We start from the raw sequence: 18,805 nt of genomic DNA, 5'->3' as shown, positions 1-18,805 counted from the left end.
AAATAATATCTAAAACGAATTTCGAGTACATTTTGCGGAGGCGCGATAGCGTACGAGGAGTAATGGGTGTCAAAACAAACACATTAAGGAATGAGGTCACGTGTGACACGACCCTTGGGAATTTGAATATTTAAAAGTTAATTTAATGTATAAGTATAGTGAGAGATTCGTGCTTTCTCAGTAGTTAATCAAAGTGATATCTTTCATTATTACCTTTTATATTTAGTAAAAATGTAGTTATTACACACACATATAATAGGTTCACTTTGTTTTCCGTCTGTCAAGACCCTTTTTCTCAGGAACGCGTAGAGGTCAAGCTGAAATTCATATCAAATACTCAGGCACAGTGTCTTTTAGAGCTGTGAAAAAATCAAACATCTAAGCTAACGCAATCAAAAGATACCGCCTTTTATGATGCAAATTTTCGACACTCGCAAGAGAATCAAAACCTACAGTGTATTTCCCGTGAACTAAGTATCTTGAAATTTGGTACGAAGCGATGTTTTATACAGACGCACATATGAAGGGAACATTTGGGCAAAACAACAATTTTTAGATACATCATATAATAAAAATATTTTTTAATAATTTTTGTACGGAACCCTCGGTGTGCCAGTCCGAAACGCACTTGGCCGGTTTTTTTTCATCACAATGTGATTTTCGAAGCAAAACTATGATATTAAATATTTTAGGTACCAAATACTGATTCGTATTATATTATTATTTGTATTTATTTATGCAATTCAAATCTTCGTTGTTTCGTAATTATAAATTATAGGTTTTATTCGTGCTAATTAGTAATAAACGATTTCGCCAATGTATAAATTTGGAAATATGAAATAAAATATGTATGTTACAGCAATTAAATTCAATACGGGATAGTATTTTCGTATACATAAAAAATATGTATAAAAGTTGTCTAAATTGTATTTATTTCAAAAGACGAATCTAAATATGAGTATGAAAGCATTTTTAAGGTTTTATACAATTTGCTGATTCGGCAAATGTTGTCTTGCTGCTAAACGCTATTTAAAAATAGGGGTTGATCGTAGATGGTTGAAAATTTAGGGTTGCATGTATTTTTTAATGTTGAATCAAAAAAAAAAACAAAAAAAAATTATCTATCTAAAAATTAAAAAAAAAATATTGGTGGACTACCCTTAACGTTTAGAGGGATGAAAAATAGATGTTGTTCGATGCTCAGACCTATCCAATATGCACACAAAATTTCATGAGAATCGGTCAAGCCGTTTCAGAGGAGTTTAACTACGAACACCGCGACACGAGAATTTTATATATTAGATAAAAGTCGCCGCGTTGGCGCAACGGTTACAGCCATGGAATGTACCCGTTACGCTGGCAGTTGCGGGTTCGATCCCCGCACATGACAAACATTTGTATTGGCCATACAGGTGTTTGCCGTGGTCTGGGTGTTTGTGCAGTCCTTGTGGGTCTCCCCACCGTGCCTCGGAGAGCACGTTAAGCCGTTGGTCCCGGTTGTTATCATGTACACCTGACAGCGATCGTTACTCATAGTGGGAATATATCCGCCAACCCGCATTGGAGCAGCGTGGTTGATTAAGCTCTGATCCTTCTCCTACATGGGGAAAGAGGCCTATGCCCAGTAGTGGGCTGAAGCGATAATCTATAAGTTATAGTAGATGTATTTATACTTTATTTTTATTTTTAACCGACTTCAAAATAAGGAGGAGGTTACTCAATTCGACCATATATATATATCTCTCCGTCGTTTATGCACCGATTTTGATAATTCTTTTTTTGTTGGAAAGGAGATATCCTTAGTTTGGTATTAGATAAGGAAACCAGGATTTGATAATGGGATCTCAGAGAAATCGAGGGAAACTCAAAAATCCGCATAACTTTTTACTGGGTGTACCGATTTTGATAATTTTTAATTTAATTGAAAGCCGATGTTTATCGTGTGGTCGCATTTAAACTACATCGAGATCTGATTACAACTTTTAGAGTAATCTTTGATAATGCGTATTAACTTGACTAATTTTTCGTCTACCTACGTTGTATAACTTGTCGATATAATTGAAGTCGGTTTTTCTTCGTTTGCCTGCAAACACAATTATTATAAAAGTTTTTATTTTATAAATTCTTCGTCTTTCACAGTTTTAATGATGAATATTTTGCTAAATCTATTTAGCAATTTTTTGTGTGTTTATATTATGTAAATTTATAAATGGTTCATATTAAATATTTGACCCTATATAATAGCTGTATCTTCTAAGAATATTTTGAGTATAATGCCTGTAAGGTCTGCTATTTTCTCTTTTGAACATTTGTCGAACGAATATTGTATAATTATTTTATAAGTAAGCAAATATCACCTTCAACGTATTTACAGTTTGTGGCGTCAAACAAAAGAAAATATCTTAATTTAGTATTATTGTTACTGGTACACAATTCGCGTAGATTGACAAACAGACGCACAAATGATTTAATTGCTCTCTTTGTTTCAAATAAATGAAAACAATAACGTTACAATACATAATTATAAATTTATAAAATAATTTTTCAAGATATAATATACTTTATATTTTGAAATATAAGATCGATTTTGTTATATTTTTTTTTAACCCTGTGTTTACGTTCGGGGTCGATTTGAACAGTTGTGTCTTTTTGTGTTATTCTATAGGTATAAATAGAGGTATTATTGGATTATTGTGTGTATAGTTTATACCGCGTGGTCGAAGGATGACCACGATGTTGTCTATAGCAGTGGTATTATTTGTGGCACAGGTGAGGTTTTTATATTTTTACTTAAATTTTTTTGATGACTTGTTTATTTATCCTTTTTATTGTTGCGTTATTATTTTAATTAAAATGTTATAAAATAACCAATCAATTAAGCGTTTTCATTTTGCCTGGTAAGGTTAAAATTTAATACTAATTTAAACCTGACTACTAACTGAGGTAGGGCACAGCAGGAATTTCCTGCTCAAAATATGGAGCAGCCCGACTGGGGTAGTACCTCGACCTTACAGAAGATCACAGCAAAATAATACTGTTTTTAAGCAGTATTGTGTTCCTGTTGGTGAGTATGGTGACCAGAGCTCCTGGGGGGATTGGGGATTGGGTCGGCAACGCACTTGCGATGCTTCTGGTGTTGCAGGCGTCTATAAGCTACGGTAATCGCTTACCATCAGGTGAGTTTCACGCTTGTTTGCCGACCTAGTGACATAAAAATAAAATAACCTACTGCAAGTACATGTCATAAATTGTGTTTGCTCGCAAACGAAAAAAAACCGACTTCAATTACATCGACGAGTAATACAACGTAGATCGACGAAAAAATAGCGAAGTAACTACGCGTTATCAAAGATTACTCAAAAAGTAGTTATCAGATCTCGATAAAATTTGTATGTAACTACACGATAAACACAAGCTTTTGATTAAATTAAAAATTATCAAAATCGGTACACCTAGTAAAAAGTTATTGCGGATTTTCGAGAGTTTCCCTCGATTTGTCTGGGATCCCATTATCAGATCCTGGTTTTCTTATCATGGTACCAAACTAGGGATATTCCCTTTCCAACAAAAAAAGAATTATCAAAATCGGTACACCCAGTAGAAAGTTATGCGGTATATATAATACAACGTAGATCGAAAAAAGAGTCAAGTAAAAACGCATTATTAGATATTACTCAACAAGTGGTTGTTAGATCTCAAATAAATTTAAATGGGACCAAATGACACACACCACCTTTCGATCAAAAGAAAATTTGTCGAAATCGCTCCACCCAGTCAAAAGTTCTGAAGTAACATACATTTAAAAAAAAATGCAGTCGAATTGAGAACCTCCTCCTTTTTTGGAAGTCGGTTAAAAAAACGAAAATTGCCATATTATAAAAATCACTAGTATTTATTTCATAATTTTATATCCAAATGTTCAAGGGGATATTGTTGAACATTCCTCAAACAAATTATTTTAATAAGCCGTCGAGAAAGATAAGCATTTACTTTAAAAATAATAATAATTAAAATATTATTACCTACTTGTTTAACCATACAGAGTTGATTCTACATTACTGGTAAACCTATTGCGTGAAAATAAATCTACTTTAAGTATATTATATAGCTGCTAATACAGTTTAATAATATGATTAGTTATATAGTTAAGTTTTCTTAACTTAAGCAATAAGTTCCAGTACAATTGAAATCTCTTTGAACAACTTCAATTCAAATTTCGAAAGCGATGAGTATAAATATTTTTAAATTAAAAAACGATTTTAATATTGATTTTGAAGTATACGCCACGTCGCATCGGGTTCCATTAGCGAGTAGACTAGAGAGATAGTTATCTCAATACGAATTTACGTTGGCAGAGATTTACATGAGAATATGTTGAACATGACATTGTCGTGAGTCTCACTCGTATATTGAAATCTCGCTGTGGAAGTGACGGCCGCTTTAGGAGGTAGGGTGACTATGATGAAACATTTGGGATGTTTACGGACTTAACTGGACTAAAATGAATTGACTTTAAGCCTGACTGATTTGAATCACAACGTAATATTCATGAGAATTACTCTAAGTTGGACAAAAGTCAAATACTTTTGAGTGAAAGTTTTGACGTTTATTTGACTGTAAACGTGCGGGTCGTTTGTATTGTGTATAGACGTCCGTTTAATTTGCTCCAGGAGAGAGAGAGGTGACTTTTTAAACAAGTATAATAGAGATAAATGTAATGATGGTTATCAAGTGTCGAGATTAACAACCAAGAACATCATGGCATGCTAGATTAGGAGTCACCTTCAAACTGCAAAGGAAGTTAATATTTCTACAAATGTCTTTCTCGAGCATGAATGGAACCTGCGACATTGCACTGGAATGATTGTGTAAATTTAGAGCGGGGGCTAAACATAATAATTGAAGATAACTGAACGAAATTAATAAAGGCCGTTAACGTAACGTATAAAAATGTTGATTGATTGATACAGTGGTTTAATGGCCTTCCGTTTTGCTCTGAAGCATCGTTGATTTCGCTAGTGTTATGTAGAATTTAAAATGAAACAAAAAGTTAAATCCACAATATATGAAAAACGTATCCACCATAGCTAAGACTACCACTACAATATTCAGAATATTGTCCCCAATTTTTGACGGAGAAATATGAGAAATACAAATAAGTGATATCATTATTTTTATGTTTACTTTTAATGTTACTGGAATATAAAAATAAAAGGCATGATATTTTAATATAAAAAGGTTTTACATACTTTCACGTAATTACGAATTGTAGTTTTTTAAAACACATTGAAAATACTAATTGGATTAAGCGATAAAGCGTCAAACGAAAAATACTACGAAATTTTTCCTTAACATCAAAAATGCTCTTAATTTGATCGGCATTTTTTTATTTTTACTTTATTCGCATATATAGAATACTTGGATTTTAAATATATATAAGGTTCAAATCTGCGTTGGCATTATTTTTCATTTCGTTTTTTTTTTAATTATACGTAGAAATTCACCTTCTTAAACCGTAGGTAGGTTCTGAGACTACCCTCAAATTTCTGTCTCTAAAATGACCGTTGCCCACTACTGAGTTGTAATTTATTCAAGTGCATTAACAATTGTAATATGTTGGCTCAGTAGTCGTAATCGACACAAGATATAGGTTATCTTGTGTCGATTTTCCATTTATCGTGATGTCAGTTGTATGTAACTTTTATTACGTATATTGATTTAAATGTACTAGCGGTCGTCCAGTAGTCGAAATTCGATCAAAATTAATTGACATTATAATTTTGAACATTATTATGGTTCTCCTGTCAAAGACTATTTACATATGTTATAATAAACGAAAAATTCGGTAAAATATGGTAGTGTGTGTAATGTTTTCTTTTTTTGATTCAATGAATTTTATTACATAAAAAAAATATTAGCATTCTGCACTCCTTGTCTATATGAACTATAAGTTTGCAAAATTTCATACTCCTCCGTCCTCGTAATTTTCGTAAAAAGGGGTACACAGTTTTTGCTTCTCGTATTAATATATAGAAGATATTATATGTTTCAAAAAAGGGAGTCACATTTTTTACATCAGTTGGGTCTAGGAATTTAAACCCAGGTTAGTAATTAATGAGTAGGTATAGACTAGAATGAGGTACTCGCCTGAGTCTATATTGGTCTGTCATTTAACTGTGATGTGATGGCTCTGTATCCCTCATGAATAAGCTAAGCAATTTCAGTTCACATCTGACTGTCATTTCTGTACGCCACCAAATACGAAGCCATTTTAGCGTAAACAAGACTGCTTCTAACGGTGTTGCGATAGTTCTGTATCCCTCAAAATACTAAGCTTTGCGTGACGGGTATTGACGCGTCTACCCGTAAGACTGCCTTTCTGTGTAAAAACGGACTCCCGATAGGTGATTAACAATAAATTCTATTTAAGTGATGCGAACTTAAAAACTTTGATAGTGTGATTTAGGATTTGTGATAAGCTTTTTTTTCACCGTCATAATCATATGTATTTTATTTTTGACGTGACAACGTCTAATAAATCATATAACTCTACGAGATAGATCAAAATAATGTACTACAGTATTGTACACCTTAAAAAGGCTATCTCTTAAGGATAACCCACAATAACCATTTTTTATCCTTTACTTTTTACGAGAAATAATGGCTTATTAACGAAGCGATTTTAAGCAATACAGCTTTAATCCTTATCTAGTTAAGTACCTTAAATACGTTGTGCACTTAATATAGATCAATATGGCCATTACAGCATGTAATTTAAACAAATATTTTCGAAGATATTACAGATTTAAAATGCTAGGACATAACGATTGCGGCGGTACCGGGGGGCCGGCGCGACAATTTTTTCGAATTTGTATGTTCGTACTTTAGTCGGTATTAACGTTAATTTTTAAACAGCACTTATAGTATGTACATTAGGTTGGATAGGATTAGATTAAAACCATAATTTATCAATTCAATAGTGACCTAAAAAGAAAACTTGTTTGTATCGTACCTATAATGACAAAAAAGCTGTGAACGTTGTTAAAAAGTCCTTTAATGTTTTATTCTGTCGTACGTTTTACTCTAAGTATCTGTTCTAATACAAATTCAGTTACATAATGTAATGTATAATTTATGTTAAGCTAAATTATAACAAAAAACTTGCAATGAGAATAAATTATATCGTCAAAAATTATTTTAAAAATATTTGACTTCAGCGCCATCTAGTTAGTTTGCAATGTAATACTATCGATATTAATGTAACAACTTTTTTAGTTTCTATAGCACACGCTAGGTGGCTCTATCTACCAAAAACAATATACATTTTTTCATTTTAATTAACACAAATACAAAATATTACGGTCTTTTCCGTAATCAGTTCAAATTAGAGCTTCCTATTTATTTTTAAATTTACCATATGTGAAATGTAAGAAATTGGAAAAGAAAATCGGTTGACTGTAAAGTTGGTTTACGGACGACAGTTTAACACATCTCCTTTTTTGGAGATGTGTTAAACTGTCGTCACTGGTTTTGCTAGTTCGTTATATAAAATAGAAATATTTTAAATCGAATTGAATTTTAAGTAAACAGTACGCATATGTACATAGCCTATAGCTAGTTTATGTTTGAAAAAGCGACCAAATGTAATAATTTTGATAAATATTCCAAATTTTCTGTTTTTATTAAAATAGCTAACTGAAATACTGACAGGTATTATTAAGGTAAGGCATAGCATGGTATATCTTGCTCAAAATCTGGAGCAGCCCGTCTGGGCAAGTATCGCAATGTTCAGAAGAGCACGGGTTAATAATACTGGTTTCAAGTAGTGTTGTGTTCCTGCGCTGAGTGAGGTCCTGGAGAGGATCACGGGTAGTGTCGCAACGCGCTTTCGATGCTTCTGCTAGTGCAGGCGTCTATAAAGGGTAATCGCTTACCATAGTGAGTTACCAGGTGAGCCGTACGTTAGTTTGCCGACCCAGTTGTATAAAATGAATATTTGTACTTATATTATAGTTATTTATTGAAATAATCAGTATACATCTCGAAATACAATAATCATGGTCGTGAAAATAGCTCTCAAACACGGATTCAATTCACCCGGGAATTGCGATTTCGAGCGGCGACACTAGAGTTCTTGTTAGAGAATAGTTCCGATTGGTTGTCTGTGGTTAGCCGCCATCTTGTTTGTGCGAATTTTGATTTAACCGCGCGCCTTGTTGAGCGGATTAATGAGACATCGTTATGAGGATTTAGTACGAATGCTTAATTGGAATAGTCTCACTAATAACCGTTGTATGAAACGGCATGTCAAGTAAATTGTTTGGAAATAAAGTTGGTTTTTCCATTCATCTTATCTTTTTAATACTGTCAAATTGTGAGACAGCAACGCGCCTGCGATGCTTCTGGTGTTGTTGACGTGTTTAAGCTATGGTAATCTCTAACCATAAGGTGTGCCGTGCGCTTGTTTGCCGACCTACCCTATGGAAAAATCTCATAAAACATGGACAAATGCAGACCAAATTCTCATACCGAGTTATAAGAATCTATCAGTTCTTGAATAGTAAATGTGGCAAATGGGATCACTTTCAGACCAAAAAGACACTTAAAGACTGATTAGTAAATTATTTATTTTAACTTAAACATTTTGAATTTAATTTTTGACTAAACGTTATTATTATAAAATTTATATAAATATACAAAAGTTATGTGAAAAGTAAGTGTAAAGTATATGTTACTTCTTAAAGCGATTTTCACGGAATCATAAAATATGGCACAATTCAATCTAAACAAATAAAATAATATTCCAAATTTAAAGCAATTCAAATATAATACATTTAAAACCAAACAGATCAGAGTTGACATCAAAAGAGTATGTATAATCTGAGATTACCAATCAAGACACCTCCTTAATCTTAGATAAACATCATAACACCAGACAAGTACAGAAAACCCCAAAAATTTAGAAATTATCAACAAACAAACCACCAATCATAAAACATCAATAACACACTGTCTCTCAACAAAAAAAAAAAACAAAACTCTTAATAATAACTGAAACCACAAAAATACAAGAAAAACACAATGCACTATAAATAATATATATATAGCATTTTGATGCTAAATATAATAATATATATGTTGCAGTCAGAACTCTTAACCAGTCAAAAGTACTATTGACTAGCGAAATCAGTCAAAAGTACTTTTGACTGGACAAGTTGGTCAAAAGTGGTTTTGACTGAAAATTATTGGTTATTAGTACTTTTGACTGCAAATTCGCGGTTAAAAATACTTTTGACTGACGCTCTCCGTCAAAAGTAGTTTTAACTGCAAACAAGCGTCAGTCAAAAACACTATTAACTCATTAGATGTAAATAAATTTAGTCAAATGATCCTGATAAACCATAATAAATTTATGCCCGCGATCTTCTTGCGACTGCATGTCAATCAAATCGACTTGGCAGCGGCTGTTCATTTCAGTGTGCAGGATCGGTTTCTAAACCTGACCCATCCTTTTCTTGCTTTTCTTCATTTAGCATACTTCGCACATTGATAAATATATATTAATCATTTCTTTTGTAACATTAGCGTACTTTTTTGCCGTTTCATTCTTAAGTCTATCGCGACCACCATGCCCTATAGAAATATGAGCAGCATCAATAATGTCGTAGATTTCCTCAGCCGGCAAAAATATTTGACAGGTTCTGTGTTTGTAACTAATTTTTTTATACCACAAACTTCAATGTGTTAAAGCGTTGTAGTCTACTGTACTGTAATGGTGTTTCCTTTTCATTAAGTTTCGCGTCTTCCACATCCATTGCAAACTTTTCTAATTTTTCTTTTGTCATCTTCCATCGCTAATTTTTTTTTTGCAAAAAGCCTTCTTTCTTTTCGTAGTCACTCATTTTTGTTCTAATATCAGCACGTTCTCCACTAATAATGAGTAATATAAAAGTTCATATGTGCGTTTGTCGTTATTTTTATCGACCACCTTAACCTTTTAAGAGTTTTGACTGATACAACCAGTCAAAACCACTTTTGACGGAATCATTTAGTCAAAAGTACTTTTAACCAGCTCCATTGGGCAAAAGTACTTTTAACTGTGATTTTAGTCAAAAGTATTATTGACTAAAGCAAACGGTCAAAAGTACTTCTGACTGATTTTGCTAGTCAATAGTGCTTTTGACTGGTTAAGAGTTTTGACTGCAACATATATATAGCATCAATAGAGTATGTATAATCTGAGATTACCAATCAACAGATTTCCATAGGGTAGTTCTATAATAATAATAATAAAAAAAACAAAGAAATCCAAACCCTTTTCCTTATATATTTGTCATTTAGGTTCAAATTTTAATTAAATTGTAAGTATTTTAAATTCTTACAAAGCCTGAAAATTTAGATAGTAATCATTTGCCTATTATTATTTTATAAAATTTATAAAACACTTTTTTGTTATAGAGCGTCCTCACCGCACCGTCGGTTGACGTCAATTTCTATAAAATCAACGATATCCCTTCAGTCCGTGACAATGGCCAACTCGTTTCAAGGTATGTAATATTTAAAGCACAGTCATTCTATATTTAATATTATATTATTATATCATCAGGATCGTATCTATGAAGTAGGTTTTTAATCGATTGTACGACATACAGAATATGTTTCCTACCTTATGAAATTTATAGCGTTATCTTGTACGCGTTGCTCAAGAATTGAAGAACCCATACTTTTATAATGGATTAGCGTAGTTTCACAATAAATAGGCATTTCTCTAGCAAACGCGGGTAAGATTCTGTTCTGAGATTTATTATTTAATTCATTGGAATATGGGGCATTTATTGTTATTATTAGGTCAAGCAAAAATTTTCTTCGTATATTATATAAAAATTTACAACTTTTTTAATGTCCTATATCTATTGATATTGATATCACTCAGATAGAAATAGAGCATCAAAGAAATGTTTCTTGTATAATTTAAAACAGTTCCAATTTGATAAAAAGTAATGTTAAAACTACTTGCGCACTTTACTCTCAGCTACCTGACCGATGGTTTATTCGAATACATCGATGGTGGTGATGTTCCGCTTTACGCCCAAATTATGATGCAAGACATCAACGAAATGGCTAACAAGCCCGACCCTGCCACCCAAGCGACTGCTGTCATGCAAAGCATCGCTACTGTTGGAGAACTAGCCAACGGTTCCCCTGGTGACGCTTGCGAAGCTGCTGCGGTATGTATTAGCTTAAACAAGATAAGAAATCAAATAATCTTTCAAGCAATAAAAAATTTGAAATAAAAGTAGTTCCTCCAATTAAGATTCTTTGTATTTTGCCTTGTAATATTTGTTGTATGATATAAATTATGTTAACTCTTCACTTAATAGTGGTTATTTGGGAGTAACCGCGTCTCTCCTTTCGCGTCCTGTGTTTATGGCCTATATATTTTCTTAAGCTTCAAACTATCTCCAGAACATATTTAAACATAGTTATGAATTGATTAGCACTATGGTTTGATGTGTGAAAATTTGTCAATTTAATTTATACAGAAATAATTGCATTGCTGATACTGGCAGCAAAAAAACAAAAATTTTAACTATATATCTTATACTTCGAAAGTAGAAAAGATAATTTGCTGAATTACATTTTAGATAAAGTAATTCTTTTCTAAATAGTTATATCTAGCTAAAATATTTAGTCGAAAACGTGAAAATTACGTTATAATTTCAAATACACCAACCAATTAAGCCCTTTGTCTAATAAAGTAAATTTCTGTAAATCAGCTAATACATTTTTAGATTCGTTATCCTAATGAACATTAGGCACGTTTTATTATGTCCTACCACATCTAGCTCGTCAACGCATACGCATACGCGGTCAGCACTGGCAACAGCGCTGGACTCCGCGGTGCCGTTGTCAACTTTGTGCAACGCATCGCTGGCTACATCGACACCATCGTCCAATTGGTTGTAAACCCCAATGGCGTCCGTTATTCGGTAAGTTATATTTTCTAGATTGTATTCTATTTACTTTTCTAGAACTTTTGATCCTTTAGGTTCTTTGGTAGTATTATCAATGATTTTTATTTTTAATACAGTGAAGTTATATAAAAAACACATGTAGAATTGATGAGGAACTTTTGATTGTACGGGATTTATAGCGATTATTATTTTGAAACTTCCGATATGAGAAATATGAGAGATGAATTTAATGTTACGAAATAGACGAGTTAAATGGACAGCTTTTTAGAGAATACCTTTTTTATTAGTCTTTTCATTTCACCTAACAAATGCTCAGTAAAGTAATTAGCGTTAAGTACTACTTTCCACATTCCTTTGTGAACTAAAATTAATCGTAATACATGGTACACATACACTGAAACGCAAGTTATACCATGTATACATACATGGTATGACTTGCGTTTCAGCACACGTGGGACGTCGATCATTTGTATCTTTATCATCAATCATGACCATTGTCTCGTGCTGTTAGACAACCGATCATTGAAATTGGACTGTTATTGATATCGATGGTATTTTTACACGTTTATCTGATTCACTGGTGGGTAATTCATAGGAAAATTTGAAAACACTCGAAGTTCATTGGAGCGTGTATAACTTATATCTTATTACTAGCGATTTGTTCCAACAATTCTTTAAGAAGGTTTGCGGAATGAAAGAGAATGATATTCTTAGATTGATTTTATTGTACATTATGACATTTGTATTGCATTTGACTAGTCAATTATAGATGAGATTAATAGAGTTGACTTTTTAAAATTATTTAGTTTTTAAATAGCACATTTAGAAAGATATGATAAAGATTAGATTATTTTAAAAACTTAAATTTTAGTTACAGAGAAATGTAAAAATAAAATATTCGCCTTCTTTTAAATATTTTACTACAAATTTGTTCTATATTTAGGAAAGAAATTGGTAATTGTTATGTTTTAATTATTAAAATTTGCTTATTTCCAGTCTGGACCAAAAGGTAAATGTCTCGGTGGTGGAAGAAGCTACCAATTCGAAGAAGCTTGGGACGCCATCCTTGACAAAGCCAACGCTTACCAAGTTGGGTAAGTGTTCTTGAATTGTTATGATTTTTTTTTGTTTATAAAATACGTAGATATGGCTTAAGGTTTTCTAATCTTACTGAGAGAAAAAATCAAGTATATCTTGTATCATTTTCTGAACTACTTTATAGTCGATACTAAATTGAAATTGGTGTTTTTTTTTATTTTATTCTCTTCAAAGGCATTGAATGAATTTTAAAGAATATAGGTATAATGATGTTGCTGTTGTTGTTGTTAGACACGGGCTGTTTTCCGCAACTCGACGTCTTCATGCGCATATTTTGCGTGATTGGCTGTGGACACTATTCGTGGCAGCCTAGCTCCTTAAGGAAGCCTAGCAGACCCTTCACGTTGCCGATGACTTCCTGGAGTGACCTCGGTGTCCCGAGGTGTGGTGCCCTGTAGTTCACCACAGTACCGCATTCCAGCAGGATATGTGAGGCCGTTTCTTCTGCCTCCATGCACGCTCTGCATAGGGGGCTGTCTGTAACACCTAAATTGTGTAAGTGTTTGTTAAGTAAGGCATGTCCGGTAAGAGCCCCGACCAGTAGTCGGAGCTGGGCTCTCCCATGATCGCGAAGTTTGCGGGACAATCCTGGGTTGATCCTCGGAAGAGCTTCCTTGGTCTGCCTGCAGATAATTAGGTTTGTCCAATATTCTTGGTGCATTACCTTGGTGTTGTGTCGCGGCTGGCTGGGCAACCATCCGAAAGGCAGAGGCAGAATAGGTTCAGGTCCGTAGACCCTCAAGTCCGATCCCTTCCTCACAAGTCGATCGGCCGCGTCGTTGCCTCGAAATCCACTGTGGCCCTTTATCCATTGAAGGGTAATGGTGTTTGTTTTACTTACCTTCGTCAGAGCTCGATGGCACTCGTATATTAGCCCTGATGTCATAATGTCGCTCTGCAGGGCTTGCAGGACCGATCTACTATCGGAAAGTATACGGATTGGAACACCTGTACCTCTTTAGAATTGATCGCTGTTGTTCCGCCTGGAAGACGGTATTGTGGATTCTCAATGGCGATGAGATGTGGATATTCAGGTCTTCTGAGTAAACCCCAGAGCCTGTACCTGTTGATGTTTTCGACCCGTCTGTGAAGACTCTCTTAACTCGGGGGTTGAGGCCCTCCCCTGATTCTTCATGTAATTGTATTCTGTATTTTTTTATCGAATACGTATTGTTCGGGTATCCTGTCGGTGACCGCTTCGATGAGCGGTTCCCTGTTTGCCAGTTCGCCAAGTATTCCTGTGTATGTTACTTTTACGTTCCTCCATAGGTTTAGCTTCCTGAGTCTTACCGCAGCAGCTCTCGCCTCCTGTTGGATAAACAGATGCAGCGACAGCAAGTTCACTGGGGCTCCCAGGGCCGCAGTCGGAGTGGTGGTGGTCATTGCTGCTTTGCTTCACCGGTGATTAGTTTGGTTCTCGGTCACCAAACCACTGCACCATAGCTGATAATTGGCCTGATGACGGACTGGTAGACCACAGAGTGATTTTTGAGGATAGACCCCATCTTTTACCTATCATTCTACGGCACTGCCAGAAGGCTATTGTAGCCTTGTCGATCTTGCTGTTGAGATGGTTGCTCCAGTTCAGTTTGCTATCCAGAATGATTCCTAGATACTTTACCTCCGATCTGAACTGTAGCTCCGTACCGAACAGTCTAGGAGGGTTGTAGTTCCCCATTAGTCGTTTATTAGTGAACATTACCTGTTCCGTCTTTTTAGGATTGACGGTAAGTTCATTGTCTATGCACCATCTCTCCACAATTCGTAGCGCCTGCTGCCTGATATTGCACACGATACCGCTGACTCTGCCGCTAATTAAAATGGCGATATCATCAGCGTACCCGATCGTGAAGTAGTTGTGATGGTTCAGTCTGATTATGAGGTCGTTTACCAATATGTTCCACAGTAGTGGGGAAAGGAACCCTCCTTGTGGACATCCTCTGGCTGTGCATGTTGTGTCTCAGATGATGTGAGTTTGATGACTCTTTTACTGAGCATGTTACCAATCCAGTCAACCATTACCGGGTGCACTCCGTGCTTAACTAGGGCCGACGAGATGCTAGTGAAGTTGGTCTTGTCAAACGCTCCTTCTATGTCAATGAAGGTGCCAAGACACATTGCCTTGTTTTCAATGGCCTCTTCTATTTTCCTGACCACTGCATGTAGAGCTGACTCTGTTGATTTATCATGGCTGTACGCGTGTTGACGTGAGTGTAAGTGTACTGTAGCTAGGGCGTTTTCTCTTAGATCCCGTTCGCACAACCTTTCAAAGGTCTTCAACATGAACGATGTGAGACTGATAGGTCTGTGAGATTTGGGTTCGGAGTAGTCACCTTTTCCCGGTTTGGGGATGAAGATTACCTTTACCCTTTATAGGTATGATTTAAGTCCATAAAATATTTGGCGCATCACACACTCAATTACAATCTTTTTTAACTATTTTAGTATTATAAAAATTTTATATTATCTAGATGATTGATGATGTTAATTATTTAATGTTATTATTCATTCACATCAGCCTATCGCAATCCACTAATGGAGATAAACCTCCCCAAGCTCGCGACAAACATCCATGTTTTCGATTATCTCATCCAGCCTCCACCGGAAATCGTTGGTCCAGCGTTTTTATTCATCTTCATCACCATCAGCCTATTTCAGGTCACTGAAAGACGTTAACCTCCCCCAGGGTAAGTCACGAAAACCGATTACCTACTTTAGCCATTCAGTTACTACCAGTTACCCTCTTCAAGTCGTCGATCCATCTGGTTTAATGGAGGCATGGCACGGAGGACTTACGTGACGTTTTTATTATTATATCATGCTTATCTTACATTTCAAATGTCCACAGTCTCTTGAACGAGGAGTACTGCGCCTCTAAGCGTCTGTACAACGCGATGAACGTCCGCAGCAACAACGTGGCGGCCGCCATCACTGCCACTTCCACCAGTCCAATAAACCAAGTCTCACGTATCGCCATTAGACCAGTGACACAAGTATGACATTTATATTTGTTGTTTATGTTTTTCAAGTCAAGTAAATATAAAGATATTTTATCTGATATGGAATGACTTCAGCCTATCGTAGTCTACTGCTGGACATAGGCCTCCACAACTTCGCGTCAAAAATGGCGTGAACTCATGTGTTTTGCCCATAGTCACCACGCTGGGCAGGCGAGTTTGTGAGCGAGTTGGCTGGCTTTGTCGCACCGAAGACGCATCTGATATAGAATGATTATCGTCAACTATGAACACTTGAAGTCGCCAGATTGTTAATAAATTAGTGTTAGTTGAAGGAAACTGAGTTAGTAGAAAAAAATCCGGTTATTTAAATTATTTATTTAAGCAAACTTATGTATTTAGACTTCCATATTACATTTTATAAATATTAGGGTCGTTACCATCAAAGATAAATTGCGAGAAAAAACTACTACTAGTTCATTAAATTTATCTAATATATAAAATTCTCGTGTCGCGGTGTTTGTAGTTAAACTCCTCCGAAACAGCTTGACCGATTCTCATAAAATTTTGTGTGCATCAATATGCACAGAGTAGGTCTGATAATCGAACAACATCTATTTTTCATCCCCCTAAATGTTAAGGGTAGTCTACCCCTAAATTTTTTAAGCTTTAGATAAATTATTTATTTTTTATTTTATCATGATTTGGCGTTGAAAAACACACACAATCAAAAATTTTCACCCTACTACCATCAACCCCTATTTTTCAATAGCGTTTAGCGGCAAGACAACGTTTGCCGAGTCAGCTAGTTACTTTATAATAATAATAAAAAAAACTAATTTAGTACATTATTATAATAAATATGTACATACCCTAAAAACCCTTAACATATTTTTTTTGTTACGATATTATATATATATATATATATATATATATATATATATATATATATATATAAATGAATGTTTGTCTGTATGTCCTTTATAGAATCGTAAACTATGCATTTGATCATGTCATGATCTTCAGCAAAATGTTGTGCATGAGCCCACAAAGGTTTTTGACTTGGTACGACAAAAAAAAGCGTAGTAACGCTGGGAGGGTACAGCTAGTATTAATATAAAATCTTTAGAATAATTACAAGGCTACATTGCTACATAGTCATGTCTTTCCCTCTCGCCTTCTAGTTCTTGAGAGTAATCATTGGCGGCGGCAACCCTGTGCAAGCGGCAGCCAACGCCAAAGCTGCCATACTTCAAGCACTCGCCGAAGTTAAGTACTGAAGACAGGAGTGACAGCTAAATATATAGTATAATATATATACATTTAATGCATAAACCAAAAACCGTTCAACGAATCATAATTATATTTCTATTTATCGATTATATAAATCCAATAAAAAAGTTACAAATATTGCAGAGTTTGTGATACAATAATAGATGGATTATTATTATTATGTAAATATAAGTTTTTAAATAAAAACACGACTTGGCTTTTATTTTTCGGCTTCACGATATCTGTTTTGTTTATTGTAAAGTAAAGATGTATCCCGTATCCTAAAAGGTTTTTTATTTCTACCCTCCCACGATATTCATAATCGTCAAATTTATGTTCGTGCAATGTCAGCGCTACTTGACGGCTTAAGTATGTTGGAATCTATATCTATAAAACAAACCATAAATATGTCTGTGTGTAAATAATGAAATAGGTTTTAGTTTAAAAAGTGATGGAATTTTTTTTATACACAGCTAATGGTAATCGTATTATATGGTAAATCGTGAGTTATTTTCGAACAAATAGTAAACCTGTTCTAGGTGTTGTGACAAAACCAAATGCAATTTGACATATATGAAAAAAAAAAAACATGTGTGCTTTAGACTACACGACTGAAGTAAAACTTCTTGAGCTCCATCTAATTAGTATCTCCCTCTCAACTTCCGTTCGCCTCTCCCTATCAAACTTTTCGTAACGCTTTCGTTACGCATTCACCAGCTGACCACCAAGTCAAGCATGCATAAAGTAGTTTTACTTCAAAAATCGTGCCGTATTAACAATAAGACATAAGTGTGTGAGAATAAAAGATTAAGACGAATATGGAATCTAAACTTATATCACTGATTTTTTTCGTTTTGTATCTCATACATCGATTAGACAGAATATTTTAGGGAATGACAAATTGGTCTGTCAACGAATAAAAATGTACAATAATGATACGCATTTTCCAATCATTTTACTATGTAGATATATAAAATAATATAGAAATAGTCTTACATTGTCACATAATATAAATCCATTTTTTTTTGTCGGAGTAGGTTTAAAGATAACTTTGGAATCGTCATTAATATATTAGATTTTTATAAATTTATTATAGTTTATTTGAAGTGTACCATCGATTCACAACGTAGATTCTGTTAAAAAAAAATTGGTAAGAAACCCCGCAGTTACTCTTTTTTAATATGATACCATATCCATACGTTTCCATTTGTCTAAAGGAATTCGTCAGTCGCTAAATCATTTCGTCTTAAGCCCCTGGGGCTCTTGCTCGACTGCTGTACGTACTTTCACGGGTGGAGATAAAATTATTTACGAGAAAATATATCAATTTCTGAAATCAAATATTTATACTCATTCTGATCTTGTATCTCGTATTTGAATAACAGAACACGATAATAATCAAACTTTTAAAATTTCCCTTTAAGATATATTTAAAAAAAAATTATAAAAAATAGAATATTTCAAGTCAGTTCTTATCAAAAAATTTATTAAATCTATATAAAT

At 34.3% G+C, this 18,805-nt stretch overlaps 1 protein-coding gene across 1 annotated transcript; it reads left to right on the top strand.

The window, feature by feature from the left end:
• The first annotated feature begins 2,733 nt into the window (after positions 1-2,733).
• Positions 2,734-17,589, top strand: LOC123662895 (fibroin light chain-like). The gene is made up of 7 exons (XM_045597675.1): positions 2,734-2,769; positions 10,459-10,547; positions 11,033-11,228; positions 11,847-11,990; positions 12,972-13,069; positions 15,922-16,066; positions 17,215-17,589. Exons 1-7 carry the CDS (start codon positions 2,734-2,736, stop codon positions 17,308-17,310), a joined length of 804 nt encoding a protein of 267 aa, XP_045453631.1. The 3' UTR covers positions 17,311-17,589.
• The last annotated feature ends 1,216 nt before the right edge of the window (positions 17,590-18,805 follow it).

The sequence above is a fragment of the Melitaea cinxia genome, chromosome 19, assembly GCF_905220565.1.
Source record: "Melitaea cinxia chromosome 19, ilMelCinx1.1, whole genome shotgun sequence".
Taxonomy (NCBI): Eukaryota; Metazoa; Arthropoda; class Insecta; order Lepidoptera; family Nymphalidae; genus Melitaea; species Melitaea cinxia.
This window is presented reverse-complemented; position numbering and strand designations above follow the sequence as displayed.

What these genes read in the sequence shown, in the direction of transcription:
- LOC123662895 (XM_045597675.1), top strand. Translation starts at nt 2,734, where the DNA reads ATGTTGTCTATAGCAGTGGTATTATTTGTGGCACAG. An exon ending in CCAATGGCGTCCGTTATTCG is followed by an intron (nt 11,991 to 12,971) that starts GTAAGTTATATT and finishes GCTTATTTCCAG; the next exon opens with TCTGGACCAAAAGGTAAATG. An exon ending in CCATTAGACCAGTGACACAA is followed by an intron (nt 16,067 to 17,214) that starts GTATGACATTTA and finishes CTCGCCTTCTAG; the next exon opens with TTCTTGAGAGTAATCATTGG.